Source organism: Camelus dromedarius, chromosome 15 (genome assembly GCF_036321535.1).
Source record: "Camelus dromedarius isolate mCamDro1 chromosome 15, mCamDro1.pat, whole genome shotgun sequence".
Taxonomy (NCBI): Eukaryota; Metazoa; Chordata; class Mammalia; order Artiodactyla; family Camelidae; genus Camelus; species Camelus dromedarius.
The window spans coordinates 34,048,866-34,067,937 of NC_087450.1; the positions used below are offsets into that span (position 1 = coordinate 34,048,866).

Genomic DNA, 19,072 nt, shown 5'->3' on the forward strand with positions numbered 1-19,072 from the left:
GATACACTTATCTTACTAACCACTAACGGAAAAGATCAATCCTGCACTATTAACACAAAGGTCCAGACTGTTTGATGGTGGGAGGTTTAAGAATGGGATTCACAAAACCAGGCAGGATCAACCCCTCTCCCTCAAAATTTCCCACTTCAATATCGTCAGGGTCACTGAGCATTTCTTTCACGTGTGTGATCTTCCATTCTCTACTCTCTAACCACTCCAAACATTTACTCCTTTTTTTTTTTTTTTTATCACCTAGGAACTGTCTTACTTTTTTAAAGGGCATCATTATCTCCTGAGGAGAAAGTGATAAGGAGTGACACTTTCAGCCCTGACAACTGTGAGTATCAACCTCCACTTTGTTTTGTCTCTTTCCATTCTATCTCAGAAGTAGTCTTCTTTCCACCTAAGACTAACAGTAATTTTTTTTTTTACTAAGACCCTTCCTCAAAGTGTCAGAAAACTTGCGTCAGTTACCACTACCTTTCCCCCACCAATATCATCTTCCTCTCTGTTGCCTTTTTGTCTTCAACATATTTTTGTGCTCAAGTCTACAGCATCTTCAAAAATAAAAATTAAAACCGGCCTTCAATTTAGTACCCTCTTCTAGCTACTACTCTCTTCTCCTCTCAGGTAAATTTTTTAAAAAGAGTGGCTATAGTTGCTGCTCTTGATTCCACAAGTCTCCACTGCTGCGTCTCAAAATACTGCAATTAGATTTGTAATCCTATCACTACACTAAAATTGCTTTTGGAGAGCTTTCTAATATTCTCATAAATGTCAAATCCAATGGTCACCTCTCAGTCTTTGTTTTACTTGACCTCTCTGTAGCAGCTGGCAACATGAATCACTTTCTTTGCTTTGCTGAAATACTGGAGCTCCCAACAGAACTATCCTGAGCCGCCTTCTCATTTTACATCCTCTTTCTATGGCTTCAACTATCCATAAGCTGAACATTCCCAAATTTTATTGCTAGTCAAGACTAACATGAAGACTAGACCTATAATTCAGCTATCAATATGTATCTATCTATACACCATATATATATATATATATATGCCTTAAACTCAATATTCAGAAACTGAATACATAATCTTTGTTTCAAATCTGTTCCTCATACCCTGGTTAACTATCCGATCTTTAGCTAAAACCTAGGAGTTAACGTTAAGACTCCTCCCTAAGTTAATCATTTTCATCGACATGTAACAGTAGGGAGGTAAGCCAGTGAATCTTCTCCTTGTCCCATTTCCAAATGGGGATAATCATGCCTGTGCCCTTTTATTCTACCAAGAAATCAGTAAGATATATGAAATGATACATTCAATTATTTGATTAATGTGAAAGAATTTTAAATTCCTTCTAGGTGGTTGGAGGAAGAGAAAGGCCAAACTACATCTGCTCCAAACTCAAGAGTAACAGGGTCCTGTTAACCATTTATTTCAATCTATGAAAATACCCAAAGTCTGGAAGTTAAAATTTCCATTTAACTGGTGCTGGTAATAAGTTTCAGAGTTTAATTTCTACAGGATTCTGCTGACTAAGACCACAGAAGGCATAGAATGAAGCTATATGAACTATAATGGTTCAAATCATATCTGTAATGATAAGAGGATTCATTCAGAAAGTGTAAGTGTTTACCTGCTATGTTCAAAATACAATGCTAAATCAACGGGAGACACAAAAAGATGATTCAAGTTTCTGCCCTTGGTAAACTGTTATCTAGTTGCAAGCTACTAAATTCACACAAATACTATGACATAAAAGCCTGTAAGTACAATCAATGGCGTTACATAAAAATTCCCAATTTAAAATAATAAATAATAAACTTTCAGAATTTCTTGAGAATAAAGAAAAAGGAAATGGAAAACAAACTACAATCACAAGTAATCCAAAAGAGAAACTATAATTTTATGTTCCCAATCTTAATGTCACTGACAAAATACACAAGTTTAATATATTATTTCAAAGAAAATGCTGCAAAAAACAAAACTCTTCCTCCTTTACAATACATTACCTTTACTAGGGACTGATTTTTTCACTGAGGCTACATGATCTTCAGAGATTGCAAGACGCCTCAAAACATCAGCCAAAGCTGCCTTCAGCACAGTGATTTCATCTTCTTGTTGTTGAACTCGTAACTCAAGAGCTGAGAGGCGATCTTGAACATCAGAAGTACTTGCAGCAGAAATACTATCATCTATAAAATAAAGAAAATATGAACTATTTAAAAAGTAAACTGCTTACGAGAAAATCTAACATAAAACTGTACCAGAGAAGTCTTTTAAAAGATGAGAAAAATTGAAAAAAAAAAATCATTTTTACACAGATTGACTTCTGTAAAGACTTTCCTAGGTATCGGAACTAATTTAAAATAGTATAAGTTAAAATATCTGACATGTAATTAAAATTATGAAAATTTTCCTGTGGTCAAATTTCCCATATATTATACCATTACTTTAATTGTTTTTTCACCAAAATGTTCCCTAAACGTATCACTTTGAAGACTACTGGAAACTTGCAAGAGAGCAAACTATTCAAAGCATCCTTCTTACTTATAATATCATTATAATATTTGCTTATGAAAATAAAGGAGTACAAATCACTTCAGTTTTTCTCTATGTGTCAGACTGTGAACCCTTTACCTACAGCATCAATGACCAGAAAGCATTCTTTACTTCCATCTTTAATAAATTATATTCCAAATCCTCCACAAAATAACCACTATATAACTAGCAAAAGACTTTTCACTGCTCCTTCTCTCCCCTCAGTGTCCCACCTCTCTTATCAAAAAGAAGGGCTTTGTTTCTATAAAGCACATAGCTAATATTTGCCTTAGGTATGTAACAAGAACAACAACAACAAAAAATAGTTTTCCTAACACAGCAATTACAAACTTCTTCCAATTGCTACTGGCTAATTCACTCACTGTAAGCATGTAAATTCAGGGGGGAATTTAGATTCTTATATAAGAATGATTTGACTTGAATGATATAAACTGGGTCAGTCATTCACTCAATAAGGCATTATGCTGTTTTTCTCATACTGAGATAATGTGCCAGACATCTTAAGCAGACAATTTAACTGAAAGTTTGAGTTTAAAAAACACAAACCCCTCAGCATTTAAAAATCTACCAGCATTTATTATTACTATTACTATTTATCAAAGCTATCACTATTTATTATGGAGTAGTAAACATATTCGTATGTAAGATCTTACATGCCTACAGACATTTCAGGCATGAATATGTACTCTATTCTGCCTTTAGAGATATTTCAATGTCAATCTTTGAGAAGTACTAGGATGGAATGAAAAGCTAGGTTTTAACTTCAATTTAGACTTCAAATTCTAGTTCCATATTAATTAGTTATGCAACCTTAGGCAACTTATTTTACCTCTTTGAACCTCAATTTCTTCATCTTTAAATATGACTGTTATGAGGAAGGCACCCTGCACATGTTTAACATCCAATAAATATTTAACATACAACAGAAAAGTACAAAAGGTATAATTTGAAAGCTCTGGGCACATTTATTACATAAAAGGCAGATTTGTCAAAATCTGAGATACTTAAGAAGAGGACTGGTAAAACACTTCAGCTTCTCACTTCAGAAATTTCTATTTGAGGTCTTTCTCATTTCCACAGCAGTTTAGCTGAATGCTAGCTGATCCACACTCTGTGTGTTACACTATGGTTACTATATTTTTGTCTGCCCAGAATGCTTTCCTATTTTCCTTTTTCTAGTAGGAAGAACAGCAGCTCTTTTGTGGAACTCCACCAGTTTTTGAGGTCCTATTAGGGCTGTCAATCTATGATGCCTCATTCTCCTCTCTACCACTCTGCACTGTTATTAATAGGTTGAAGCATGTGAAATGGCCTTTTTAGTTGGTAAAGATATGACTGACTTTTGGTCATTTCATATGGTTCAATCTAATACTACCACAGAAGTGGTTGTGAGATATGAGTAGGCCAAATGCAGTCCTCCCAAATTTCCCAGAGGTATAGCCCATCCTTCATGGCTTGTCAGTTATAAGGACATACAGACCTAAGGTTGTCAGTGATAAAGTCTTGACTGCCCTGAGTTCCAGTTCTATTCTCTGAGGTCCTGAGCCTTTAGTTCTGAGAGCTATTCTAATATTCCTCTTAGGTCATTATGTAATCTTAAAAAACTCCCTTTTTACAAGCCATCACTTGTAAGCTAAAGCTCCTGATTAAGTCATTAAATTACATGGATATGCCTTTCTAAACTGTTCTTAATTTATGAAAGATGAGTTATATACCTTAATTATAGTCACAGGTAAAATATTTATGTGATTTTTATAAACATATAATCTTCTTAATTTGGGGGTGAGGGGCAGGCAGCAGAGCCTAGTGGAAAGACTATCAGCCTGTAATGCCAAAGGGATATTCTTGGGTTTTAGTACCAACATATTCTTTTGCTTTTCATAAGTCACTTAACTTTTATAGACTTTGATTTTTTTTTAAATGACTAAGGTTTTTATTTTGTGAAACTTGGATAGTCACATGAAGGGTGGATTAGCTTGTAAAAATCCTACCACGACCTGCCAGATACTGTGATAAGACACAAAGACAATTTTTCAAAGGGCCTAACAAGCAAGAAGTTAACTATTAACAATGTCCTGCATTTATATAGTACCTTTCATACTTATTACCTCACCCCCCTCCTTGCTCTATCTATATTTTATATTTGGGGAAATAGCTCGAGAAGTTAAATAGCTTGCCCAAGGTCACCAAACTAGTCTTGATATCTGAGACGCAAACAGAGGACTCCTGACTCACAGTTTACATGCCCTTTACTCTATTTCACACTGCATCTTAACAATAACCACAGGAGGACTGAATAAATATGTTCTTTTACAAAGCCAGATGGGGTATAAATTGTTAAGTGGTAAGAATCAGATTTCTGTTTTTAAAAGGTTACTTTGGCTGCTGTGTTAGAATGGACTCGAACAAGGTAAAAGAAAGTGCAAGGAGATGAGGCAAAGACTAATGCAGTAACCTGTGTGAGAGGTGATGGTGGCCTAGGTCAAGGGTAAGGTGTTTGTGTGTCTCAATCTGTCCAGGACAAACATGTCTGCTATCTCAGTAAAAATCATATCATAATGCTCCTTCTCTCATTCAAGTTTCCCAGTGTGGATGACCAAGTACAGGGTCACACAAACTAAGGCAGCAGCAGCACCAGAGATGCAAAGCCTCACGGTAGTTGATCTCCACAGTTCCTTACAGCTATGAAATTTTGTAACATCTTCCTAATATCTAGTCCCTTCATCTCTTCAGGGACATCAATCTTTCTGGGAATCCAATAAAAGCTGTGGTAGGCTGTGCATCAGCTCCACATTGTTACACTGCCTAAATAAATCTGTTTGCTACTTACCAGCTCTGTGACTGGTTTCCTCATGTAATTTCTTCATGCTAATTAGTACTTATCTCAGGTTTGAGATTATTAGATGCAATAATGCACAGCACTGCCATATAGTGAAGGTCAGTAAGTTACTATTCTGTATAGTGTTTACTATTGCCACAAAATTGAAAATGACCTCAAGTCCCTGGGTGGGGTTAATAAGCTATGATATATTTACACCACAGAATACCAAGCAACAACGAAAAACAATGAGACAGGTATATAAACTAGAAATTGGAAAGATCTACAAGACAACTTAAGTGGAACAGGCAAATTGCAGAACACGTACTGAGTAATTTATTAAAACACACACACCAAAACATACTTCTAAAATATAAACAAAAACTTCGTATTTATATTTGTATATAATGTACACATAGAAAAAGTCTAGAAGCATACACAATCAAACTGGTAATTGGGTTACTTCTGACACGGAGAGTGAGATTAGAAGGATAAGGGTAAAGGGAAATTGTTGCTTTTTAGTGTATTTCTGCATTATTTGAATTTCACAATAAAAACGTATCATGTTACTTTTCATATGTTATTTTAAAGTTATATTTAAGCTAAAATACAGTGCTTCTGAAGCTTGATTTCTTAAAGCAACTTTCTCCAGGCACAGTATTCCAATTTTACAAAGGAATTTATCAGAGCCTAAGGCAATTAACTTAAATTTACATTCACTGATTACAAAAGCCAGAACAGAGACTATCTTAAAGATCAACAACCCCTCCTGCCATTTCATAGATAAGTAAACTAAGACTCTGAGAAATTAGATGAGTTACTTGTGCGCACACAGCAAGTTGGGGTCAGAGCTCCTTCCTCAGATGACTCCACAGAATCAGTCAGGCTTGCTCTTTTCATTTTCAAAACTTCGCTCTCATTTTTTTCTCTCCCAATGGTGAGTGTACCACACTTGCATTCACAATAAACTTTTTAGGAATGTATCTGTTCAGTAAATAGAACATATCTATTTTCTAGGGGCTTTTCCCACTCCCCTTTCTTAGTCCAAGGATATTAATTCCTTTTCCTTATACTGTTGTAGTGTCTTATTTCTTTGCCCCTTCTCAAAATACTTCCTAGCCCTGAGGGTTAAAATATGAACAAGTAAATTTCGAAGGGTTCTTAAACTTACTAAGGGAGGAAAAGAAAGAAATGAAAGAAAAGAAAGGAAGGGAGGAAGGAAGGAAGAAAAGAAAAGAACAGAATAGAAAAGAAGAGAAAAATAAGGTCCAGAAACCTCTTTTTTCATCAGTCTAATCTATTTATTGGCATAAGAAAGTCTCCTTTATTAGAAGTACAAGCAAATTTACATGTAACCAGTAAACTAGAATATCCAATATTATAGTTTTAAAACTATAATGGCAGCCACTCATTATGCTTTTACCGTAGTGAATCATAGTTAATTTGTCTTCTGAATTGTCAAGAAATGTTACCTCTGAAGAGAGAAATATATTTTATTCTGCTCTAAATATCTCAAAGTTGGCAATCCAATATCATATCAGAATGAGGCATGCCTATACGTGCTAGCACCTTTTGAATGTCAATGATTTCATGTAAATCTTTCTAAAATGGAACACTTACTTTCTTGTCTTCCTCATAAAGGCACAGAATTATAATGCATCCACTTCTAGAGGACTCAGTCTTCACTGAGAATATTAACTACTTGTGATAAAATGATGTCCTGGAGGCCATTATATTTATAATTAAATAATTTAAAGTATTACATTTTCAAACTTAATCTTTCTTCATACCTTTTCTGCCTCTTTCTTTGCAGTTAGGATTAACTATGCTAGTCTGGAACACTCCTTTCCAATCCAATTTCCTACATTACAGGATATGGGATAACCAAGCTTTTTGAATCTTTTATAAGAGAAAATAATCTCTAAAATTAGGATCTCTTCTATTCAAAAAACTAAATACATATATCATACACACATTATGTATATGATGTGTACAACTTAAACATAGAGAAAAAATACATACTGCCTCAGGCCTAGTATCTGTGTCACTAGAGTCTCAGAGGAAGAGAACAAAAGACTTTAGCTGAAAAAAGTATGTGAAGAAATAATGGTTGAACTTCTAAAGTTAAATTAAAATTTACAAATTCATTAAAATTCAGTATATTGAAGTCCCTATCTCTACCCCACAGAAAAATCAAATCCAAGTAGATTAAAGAATTACAGGCAAAATTACAAAATCTTTAGAAAAATAATGGAGAATATCTTCATATCCTGCAATTAGAGAGGAGGTTCCTAAACAAGATACAAAAAGTACTATCCTTAAATGTAAAAACTGATACTCAACTATGTTAGAATTCAGAACTTCTGTTCACTAAAAGACACAATAAAGAGAAAAAGCAATTACAAACTAGGAAAAGATAGTTGTAACCAATAAAGGGTTAGGATCCTGAATAAAGAATTCCTACAAATCGATAAGACAGACAAACAACCCTATAGGAAAAAATTAGCAAAAGCCTTGACTCAACACCTCACTGAAAAGGAAACATAAATGGCCAATGAACATATGCAATGAGGCTCAAGCACCTCATTAATAATCTTGAAAAGGAAAATTAAAACCACATGAAATACTATTCTATGCTCACCGAGCTGGCAAAAATATTTAAAGTGTGACAATATCCCAATATTCCCAAGGATACAGAGCCACACAAATTCTCGTACATTATTGGTAGACAGTTAACTGCCTTGCAATGACTTTGAGGTAAAAACAAACAGAATTTGTCACTGTCTGGTAAAACTGAAGATGCCCACATCCTATGACCCAGCAGTCCCACTTCTAGGTGTATATACCCTGACTTACAGCAGGGTTGGCAATCTTTTTCTATGAGAGTCAGATAGTAAATATTTAAGGCTCTGCAGATCACGTAATAGATACAGCTATTAGATACATAGGTCTGTCATGAAACACGTATAGATAATAGAATATCTATGTCATATAAATAATTAAAACATTTATTGAATTACACTTTTTTGAGGTGGAGGTTAGTTAGTAATTTTTCTCAGAGGATGGGGAATGACAATGACTAGACTACATAACTGATTTACTCACTTTTTTTTTGAGAACAATGAGAGTATTCTTTACAAATTAAATTCCGAAACAGATAAAAATGGAGTTGTACTTCCAAAGCACTCTTGAGTTTTTTCTTTATAAAAAACAACTAAACCAGATGGTTTTTATGGTAGTTTTGATGCAAATGATATAACCCTAATGTTAGTTGTTACTTATGAGCCTTTAAAGAAATAGTCCATTTCAAAAATGTTTATTAGACATAACAGCATCCAAAGAACAACTATTTCTAAAAAAATTAAGAGTCTGTGATCTTCCCTTCCTAACACACTTACGTTAATACACTGGGCAGGTCTCAGTGAACAGAATGATAGTGACAGATTAAAAGAACTAATGAGACTCCAGTAACAACACCATGCATTGTTTATATAGTTAAAAAAAAAAAAAAAGGTGAAAGCATTAGCCTAAAAGACTATCAACAGAGAACTGACTAAATAAACAGTTGTACTATTGTACACTATGTAGCTCTTAAGGAGTATAGCATATATTTAAAATCATAAACAAGTAAGTTTAGTAGGAGTAACAACATACTATAGAGAGAAAAAAATTGCAGACAGTATTTAAACTGTAGAACTGTATATCCATAGGCATATATACACATACGGATGTGCATAGAGACTGGAGACATGTCTCTGAGAAGTGGGATTTCAGTGGATTTTGCTTCCTTATACTCACTCTTTTATTCTAGATGAATTTTCTGCAAGAAAAATTCTTTGTGAACAAAATTTAAACTATTTTCTCAGAAGAAGAAAAGCAAAGCTAATTTTGGCTATGATGTAAATCTACTTAGTAATGCACCCAAATTTTCAATACAAGTTCGGTTAATTTGTAGATTTTTACACAGTGAATTGAAAATGTTTCTGTAAAACTGTATGTCTCATGATATTCTCAGGCTAATAAGAGACACAAAAATCAATACAATACATCCAAAGGAAAATTGAGTCTTTAAACATTACTTCTTCAAAAACCAAAGTCACAAATGATTTGTCACATTAATAAACTCCCATTAGAAGGCATTTAGCAACTTAAATGGTTTTCTGTTTTGTTCTAAGATGGAATTGGTTGTTTTCAAATTTTGTCTCATAAAGAAATAACTATTTAAGTATTATATCAAAAAGTTATGCACTATGAATTTTACAACGGCTAAAATGTACTTATGGAAATAAAATATATTCATAAAAACACAATAGCTCATATGAAGATATACTTATGCAAGAATTAATGCTCCTTATTTATCTTAATATTCTACTTCCAAAAATCAAATTTTTCTCTCAAGAAAGTTTTAATGAAGTAAGGCATTTTAACTGTTAAAGCTTGGGTATTTTATTTCTTGAGTAAATGACAATATTAATTACCTCCAGCTAGCAATATGATTAAATGAAAGTAAGACTAATTTCTGTTCTATTCAACTGAATAACATGAATAATGGTGACCTATTTTCTACTTTTAAAAACTTAAGTTTTTTTCCCTTGTGAGATATTCTTACTAAGAATTCACCTACTAGCATAAATTACAAGATAAATTCTGTTAAATAAAACAAAAAACCATTTTTGCTACAGTACTCTGGGCATGAAGGCTAGTCCCAGGGAAGAACTTCACTTCCTTTTATCACTAGAATTCATCCACAATTAAAATGGTCTTTTTCTCCCCCCAAAGTCTTACTTAATTTAACACAGAATTAAAAACAGATAATCAGATAATTCTGCTTTTGATGAAGTTTTTTGGTTAGACTTCACAGAAGCAAAAGTCAAGCCAAATTACACAATTCTGATTCGCTATTATTTAAGAGAAGCACTTTAAAAAACTATTTTCCACTATAAGCTAAAAGCTCTTTTTATTTTTTCCTGCACAAATAATATAATAACCACCTTTTTTGTAGGGGGAGGGTGGCACAAGCAAAGGACAAGTTGAACAAAGCCCATTCTCACAACAGGAACATATCTGTTATAAAATGGATACAGTCTTAAGCACTTTATAAAGTATGTAGGCAAATACTTATGCCATTATTGGCACATATATTTAAAGGAAGGAGGGTGGGAAAAAAAGAGAAAGGATCTAGATTCATTCCCATGTCCTCAGACTTCTTTTGTCACCAGAAGTAAAGTTTACGCCATAGATCTGAATTCTCAGAAGAGGAAAGATACTTTACCAGCGCAGAAGTTCGTAAGTGTAGAGGAACCACACACAGAAGCGAGACCAGGCAAGCTGTCTTCCATTCTTGCCACCTACGTTACAAGCAATATAAACCAGTTCTGTCTACGTTTCCTGCTGCCTTCCCAGATAGTTCCAGAGCAAATCCCAGCTCTCTAAATCTTACGACATACTTTACATTCTGAGGAAATCCTCCCGGTCCAGATGGCCTACCACAAAGCACTTCTATGTTGGCACAAATAAAACCTTAAGAAGATAGTTTTTCTCCTGCCCCTTTGCTCTCTGATCTAAAGAAGTTTTCTACTTATTTATAAAGAGAGACAAAGAAACTGAAGGAGAGAGCAAACACAGCACGCAGGCAAAAGAGGGGTAAGGATATAGACAAAAAACTTGGGCTGCTTTGGGGAGTGGCTAAATTCCAGGCACAGGCAGAAACACATGAATTAATGCACTACATGAATATTCACTACAGTTACTTGGCTGTCCTCAGGCACTACTTTTCTGATCTTCTTTTAATTGGTTAGGAGTAAGGTACAACTGCTTCAAATACAAAAACCTAGTTTTTGTTTTCTGAAACTAAAACACAGTTTCACATGTTTCTATAAATAACAGAATTAAAACCCCCGAAGTGAGCATTTTCTCTACTAGGAAATAAACAATGTGTGTGCTAAGTGGCAAGTCACATTTCCTTTTTCCTTCTGCTTTTATTTAAAATGAAATGAAATCCACATGAACTGTAAAGAAACCAAAGAATGACCACTTCTCATTAATTCTTAAAACCTAAGTGTTAAGACTAACATGGCTGATTACAACCATCTCACTAAAGCAAAGTAATAAATACAATTAAAAGCGCAAATAGTCATTTTTGTTAATTCAATAATTTTCCAAATTATTTTAAAATAATACAACCGTACTAGTAACTAACCTATAATTATTTACAACTGGTCAGAAATTTCAATTTTAAACCACTTACGTTTACAATAATGTAAAAGTACAAGGGAATTCAAATTATAAATATCTTTAGCCTCTCTTACAAAACCATGTAAAACCAGGTGAAAGTTAATGAATGCAACATGTATTTATTCTTTTGATAACTACTTCTAAGCCTAATTAAAGAACAAATTCATGGAGATAAGTGTCAAAACAGAGCTCTTGGTGGATTACCTCTTCAGTTTGTTCCTTTGATGCTTTATATTTATAGTTGAGAAAAGCAAATTTAAACCAACCCAAAGTAAAACAGAAACAACAAGACTACTATAAGCACACACACATATACCAAAAACAAATACTGTGAAATGGATGAAAACTAAACCAAACTGAAGATTAAGAACTGTGCTACAAAGATTGAGATAAGGAGAAAACAATCGCAAAGGCGATAAAAGACAGAGGAATGAAGCAAACTGATCTAGATTAATATTTATAAAAGCCTTTACGGAAAAAAGTAGAAACCATTAAGAGTGTTTCCACAAGTGAGACTCAGGAAAGTACTTTTCTTTCAATTAATACCTGGTACAGATTCATCAAAATATAGGAGCTACTTGAAAGATTAACAGGAGTTAAGTGGGCTGGGGTGTGTGTGGAATGTGTGTGAAACAAATGACATTTAGGAGAGACCACATAGGATGAATAAAAGCAGAATGGAAAATACAGTAATACAAAAGAAACGTAGTGCCAGGCACAGACTAGGAAGGAGTTCAGATTCTGGCTACTGATGGGTGAGAGGCTCTGAAGCATACTGTACATCATCACATTTTTCTTCAATCACCAGGCAAATTTAAGCCTAGTTTTATAACTCAGGTGTCAACCACCCTTTTTTATAACAAATGTAGCCCAATTAAATGACTGCTCACTGACTCCTAAGGTTAAAAGAACTATCGAGAAGTTCTGTAACCTACTGCTTTCTAACCAGTACATAACAGAAAGGCTTCTATTAAGCATTACAGTACATGGGCTTCTTTTTGCCACCTCCCATTTGTAGACTGCAACTGATCTGTAGATTATATACCTTGGGCATTCCTTTCTTTTCAAATCAAAATATGATTTCAGGCCAGAAAGCATGTGGTTCCTAATCTCAGTTTAGTTTCTGTGAATCATCTCTCTTTACTATTACAGCCAAATATCTTTCTCAAAAGGACTACTCATTCATTCAAGTATTTGAGTACTATTATGTATAGAAATTCTTCAAGATGCTGAAGAGAATTAAAAGCAATTTTACTAACAGAATTTTACACACTTGAAATTAGAACTGAAAGAACCGATTTAAGAGATGTTACTCAAGACACAGGATTGATGGAATACGGTCACTGATCGAACTAGATTAAAAAGTAGAGGAGGGTTCCCATGTGCTATTCGGACACTGAGTAAATGGTTAGGTAATATTCACTGAGATAGGAAAAAAAGGAAAAGAAAGAAGGTGGGGAATGAAGAAGTAGAATGATGAGAGGTTTTGGACCTGCTGAGTTTGAGGTCACTGCAACAAAAGTGTAACCAGGCCTTGGGCTTAAGATAAAAGGCCTAAACTAGAGATGTACATTTGGAAACTATATTAGGATATAACTGACAGCTAGAGTCATGAAAATTGATGACTGGGAGTGAGGAGAGAATAGAGTCAAGGCTATTGCTAGGACAGCCAGAAGGAAAGGAATGTGAAGAGAACATAGAATAAAAACTGTCAGAAAGGTAGTCACAGATTCAGGAAAAGACTAATCATTTCAAAGACTGAAAAAACATCAAAAGACAAGGACTGAAAATGGTCCACTGGATTTGGTAATTATTAGGGAACCTTTACCAGAGAAGTTTCAGTGGAGTAATAGGGACGGAAGCATGAGTGCAAGGTACCAAATTATGACTGGGAGGTAAGAAAGTCTTTTTAAGGAATCTGGCTGAAGATGGAAAGAGGGGGAAATGGAATGAGGAGTTGGGAATGAGTTGTGCAAGGCTGTTGATGGGGTTTTTGTTCAAGATGGAGGAGCAGTACATTTATAAGGTTTGGGGAAGGAAACAATGACAAACTGAGTTGTACTAACACAAGAGTGCATCTGGCAAAGCTCTTGGGTTAGAGAAGATGTGAAGGGCTAAAGCAGAAAACACAGGCGAAAGGATGAGCCTGAAAAAGGGCCACTTTTGTTTAAGAAAGGGAAGAAGAGAGCAGGCCCAGACATTTGTTTTTATACCTAAATGTTTTATCTGTCAAACTGGAGACAAGGTTACCTGCTAAGAGAAGCTGGTTAAAGCTTAAGCTAAGTAGTGAAGTGTGGAATTGTCTATACCATCCTACTCATCACACTGTAGGATACTGTTAATTAGCTTTTAATAAAGTTACATTTAAAATCCCTAATTAATTCATTAAAAGCATCTTTCAAAAATGAAGAAAAAATCAAAACTTTCTGAAACAAAACACTGTGAAAATTTATTGCCAGCAAACCTACTCTACAAGAAATACTAAAAGAAGTACTTCAGGCAGAAAGGTTATGATACCAGACAAAAACTTAAACCCACACAAAGAAATAAAACAAATGAAAGCAAAAAATAAATAAATAAATAAATAAATAAATAAATAAATAAATAAATAAATAAATAAATAAATCCCTAACTATATTGTGAAGCTCTCTAGGGAAGACTTCTAGAGAAGTTTTTTTTTTTTTTTTCCCTCCACACCTGAAAACTACCACATGTAGCAGTAACTCTCCAAACAGTGGATGATTTAATGTAGCTGTGCTTTAGAATCAGCAGCAAAGATAGGATGAAACAAGGGACGAGACAGAGACCCGTATTACCTCAGTGCCATACAGAGGACTGCGGCTGCTTTAGCAGAACAGAACCCCCCGTGAGAAGTTGCATGGAACTGGGTGGAGGATCTGGAAGAAACACTTTTAGCCAATGACTATATGATAGAAAAAGACACATATCTCTCCTACTTTCTTCACTATCCTAAATATTTCTTCCCTTATTGGCTGCTTCTTTCTATGAATATCCTTCTTTCCTCTTAAGGACCTGGACTTCAAGACTGATCAATCAATCGATTGATCTAACTCCCTGCCTTTCTCCCCACCCCTTTTCCTCTCTCTCTGCCACAATATGCCTAAAGTGAAGTATATTTTTGTTACTGCTGTCATAGTTCTAGAGATTAAGCTTAACCAAGGGGTTAGATATTTTTGCACTACTGAGCCTCAACCCAGACTTAACTTATTTCATTAGATTTTTCTTTTTATTTTTTTTATAAGTAAATGAGCTAAAGTGCTTATATTTCTCATTTTAAAAAATCCACTTTATTCCCCTCCCTAATTTTTCTGACAAACTCATAGCTTCCTACAGGTTATTTAGTTCTAAACTCACTCATTCACATTTTCTCTCTCTCTCTCTCTCATACACACACACCCCCCTGGGTTAATCACTGGCCCTTGGTAGAAACTACAAGCATGTCTTGCTTTTAAGAAAAATATTCTACTATGTAAGTTTTCATTAGAAAAATTGTTCTTGGAAAACAAAGTTCATGTGTAACTGAAAACTTATTTAATGTGCAAATAATGATTAAAAACACAATGCTGGATTTAGATTATCTGGATTCAAAAACTGGTTTCACCATCTAATAAATATATAACCTTCTCCTCTTCCTCTTCCAGATGGTTTCATGGGGATATCCAACTTCCACAACTCAACTGGGTAATTTAATACATTCCTTACTTTAGCTACGTTATGGATTAAGAGCCCTCTGTGGCCTGGCTTAAGTAAGTCAAGTTTTTAAACTTCTCCATGCCTCAGTTTCCTCATCTTTAAAACGAGGCTAAGAGCACCTAACATATATAATTATAGAAAATTTAAAACATAAATTGTTAAAGGGCATTTTAAAAAATGACAGTTAAGAACTAAAATAATTATTAAAATTCTAAAATAAAGGCCTGGTAAACCCACACCTAGACTGCCTTAATTCTTAAGGATCAGTAAGCTTTGTGGCGCCAGGCACCTAACTGGTCACAGACCTACTGAAACAGTCTCTGAAACATCAGCAGAAAGAGATGCTGCATTATTTTACTAATTGCTTGTTCTCTAAATTCCATTTCACTATCAGAAAGTTAAAAAGACTAAATTGGAATTAGCAGGAAAGATTCAAAACAACACAAAAAATGTGTTATTTGATAACCATCTTTAATATTTGGTGAGCTTCAATTATATGCCATTCATTGCTAGGGTTTGAATAAGATGGTTTCCAAACCTAAGAAGCACGGATGAGGGAGAGAGAGAAATGTAAAGAAATAAGTACTGGAGTATAATACAACAGCTGTCCTGATGAATAATACACAGAAAATAGTGGGACTCAAAAAAGGAAATTACTCAATTTTTAATGAGGAGGAAGGATGAAAGTCTGGTCTCTGGAACAAGTTATTTTTCTACTAAAAGAAAAATATTGATGAGAACTTTTAAAAAAGCAATGCAACTGGAGAGCTCACTCTGTAAGCCTATAAAAATCAGGCAAAAATATAATTTCTAAATAAGATTATAGACATAACCCAAATGATATGATTGCTAAGTATTAAATATGAAAATTTAAATGATCTAAGTACATGATAATTTAGCCTACTTAAAAAAAAAAAAAAAAGAGGAGGAAGAGGCAGGGAAAGGAAGAGAGCCAGAGGAAATATATCAATTAATAACTGTGAGTTGTATCTATAAAACTCATCAATTTCATTCCTAAAACTATGTAACTGAATGACATATTTATTGCAGTGTGCCACACAAAACTGAGTTCTTTGCCCATGAGCACGTTTAGGATTTTTGTTAGGGACGGGCTGTCAAAGGAATAGCCTTAACAGGCCCATATCAATTTTGAGAGCAGACAGAATGTAATTCTTTAAAAGATGAGAAGGGGTACTATTTTCTACGCATATAAAATGTGGAAAAAATTGGATTAAACATATATATATATTACAAGGCCTAAGAAAATTTGCCTTCTGAGCGGATTCCCTTTCTTGAACCTCAGAGAAACTGTGTGGGATCCTGCTACTACAATCGAAACTATATTTTAATACAACTTCCATCTAATCAATCACAGGCCAAGTGCTCTGGCTGAGAATTATTGTGCAGTATGTGCATCTTTATTCAGAATTTAAGTATATCTGGAAGATCTAACATATTAATTCGTCTTTAAATGACTTTCATACTAAGCCCAAACTGGCAGAAACTCTCTTCCTAATTCACTTGTAAATGTGCCTTGGACACTCAAATGGGAGACCTAACACACTAGTAGATAACCTTAAAGGTACAGTTAACACATGTGTGCAAATCATTACCATTCATTTGTCAATTAATTTAGGTAGCATTATTTCTTTAAAAATAAAACACATTTTCAAACTTTCACAAAATATTTATTCATTTTACATTTTACTGAGTGACTAATTTGTCGGGCACCGTGTTAAATCCCAAGGACACAAATTCAAATTCAGTTCTTCCCACTTCAAAAATTAAAAAATTTTAAAGGCAAAAATTAAACACAGATAATATATAAAAAATATGTAAATACTGCCTACAAATCAATAATAATAGACATCAACCTAAGAGAAGAATGTGGAAAAACATATGAATAGGCAAAATTCCATTTGTAGGGAAGGAGGGAAGATGGATCATCCTCACTGGTAATTAGGGACATACAAATTAAAATCTACTATTTCACATCCATTAAATAAACAAAAACTTACACTATGTCAACACCAAATGCTGGCATCAGAACTTTTATACACTTTGAAAGGAAGTATACATTAATAAATTACTTGGGAGAATAATTCAGCAAAATTTACTAAATATGAAGGTACTCTACAATCCAACAACCCCACTGTCAAAAATATGCAAGGCCCTGAATAGACATGATTCCATTTACATAAAATGTCCAGAACAGGCAAATGTGTAACAGAAAGTAGACTAGTGGTTGCCTACGGACTATAGGAAATGGAGGAAATGGGGGGAATGGAGAGTGACTGCTCAAAAATACAAAATTTCTTTTTAGGGTGATGAAAACGGTCTAAAATTGAAGGTTGTACAACCCTGCAAATATATTAAAAACCACTGAGTTGTATACTTTAAATGAGTAAATTGTATGGTATATGAAATTATAGCTCAAAAAAAGCTATTACCAAAACAACAATAAACCCTTCATTCAATAAGCAACAAAAACTCTCCTTTCATAATTTAAATTGCAAATTATACCCCTTAGAAGGTATAAACAGAATTAAAATTTTCCTCAAAGTATAAATGACTGGCAGAAGAGCCATTGAGGCATTATTGAGTATCTGAAAAGGGCACAAGAATCACCTAAATAAGGGTACAGATGAGGGGGAGAAAAGAAGCTGTAGTTGTAAGGGTAACTTTTTCATAATGTAGCCTAGAACCAGCATTGCTTAAGAGTCTATTATCTATATTTACTAAATTGTCCAAACATTAATGAAAATGTAATAAATAGCCTTTGTAAACAAAGATGTTACTCACTGTATCTAGATGTGTTTTAGTGAGGATGTTTTTCCTATACTGTGAGAGATCTGGGCTAAGTAGGTCAAAATCTCTCACATGGCACTCTTGTAATAGGGACAGACTTCTTGAAAGCAAGGAGAGGAAAGATGACTGGCTAGAGTGAAATTTGCAATTTGCGGCTGCTGACATTTAAGATCTCTTCAAAAACAGAAAGAAAAACAAAATGTTGAGATCATGATGAAATGTCAGCTCTTCTAAAGCATGTCTTTACAAGTGTAAATGGCTTAGCCTCTTTAGTCAGCAAGAGATTGAAAATTAAAATAATTTTTACTGATCTTATGGGGCAGGGAAGGCAAATAGTGGCCAGAGTGCTAGGACATAGGCAGTTGTACTGGTGCATTTATGAACTGCTACAAACTTTCTGAAAAGTAATCTGGCAATAGCTATTTAAATTAAATAATTAAAATTACACACACATACTCTTTTTACACAACAATGTATACAGTAGGGAAAGAAGGGACTATAGGCGGATCTAAAAATCTACCAAGGTGAGATGAGGTGAATGAAATACGGTATCTAAATATGGAATATTGTGCACTATATATCATTGCGGTGTGAAAGGCTATTTATAAGCAGTGGATAAGCAGGAAAAGGTAGTTGCTAGTAAGGATAATATAATGCATATCTATTGTATATACAGTGTATTTTATATCCTATTAAAAAAAAACACAAATAAATGACACTATCTGTTTATACAGAACAGCGGTCTGCAAACTTTTTCTATAATGGACCAGAAAGTAAATACTTTAGGCTTTGCAAGTCAAAAGATCTCTATCCCAATTACTGCACTCTGCTGTTGTTAGAATGCCATAGACAGTATCTCAACAAATGGTCCAACAGAACTGTTATTTCTGAACACTAAAATTAGAATTTCATGTAATTTCATGAGTCTTGAAACATT

The 19,072-nt window shown here is 34.1% G+C and overlaps 1 protein-coding gene across 4 annotated transcripts in view; it reads right to left on the reverse strand.

Moving 5' to 3' along the window:
• Positions 1-19,072, reverse strand: part of EML4 (EMAP like 4) — a 124,024-nt gene that overhangs the window by 67,309 nt on the left and 37,643 nt on the right. For 3 of the 4 annotated variants that reach the window (XM_064494543.1, XM_064494542.1, XM_010997142.3), the window contains exon 2: positions 2,012-2,194. In XM_064494543.1, the coding sequence (XP_064350613.1) occupies positions 2,012-2,194 (183 nt within the window). Of the gene's footprint in view, positions 1-2,011; positions 2,195-10,651; positions 11,034-19,072 lie in introns of those variants that run through there. The other variant, XM_031466913.2, reaches the window with a different exon arrangement.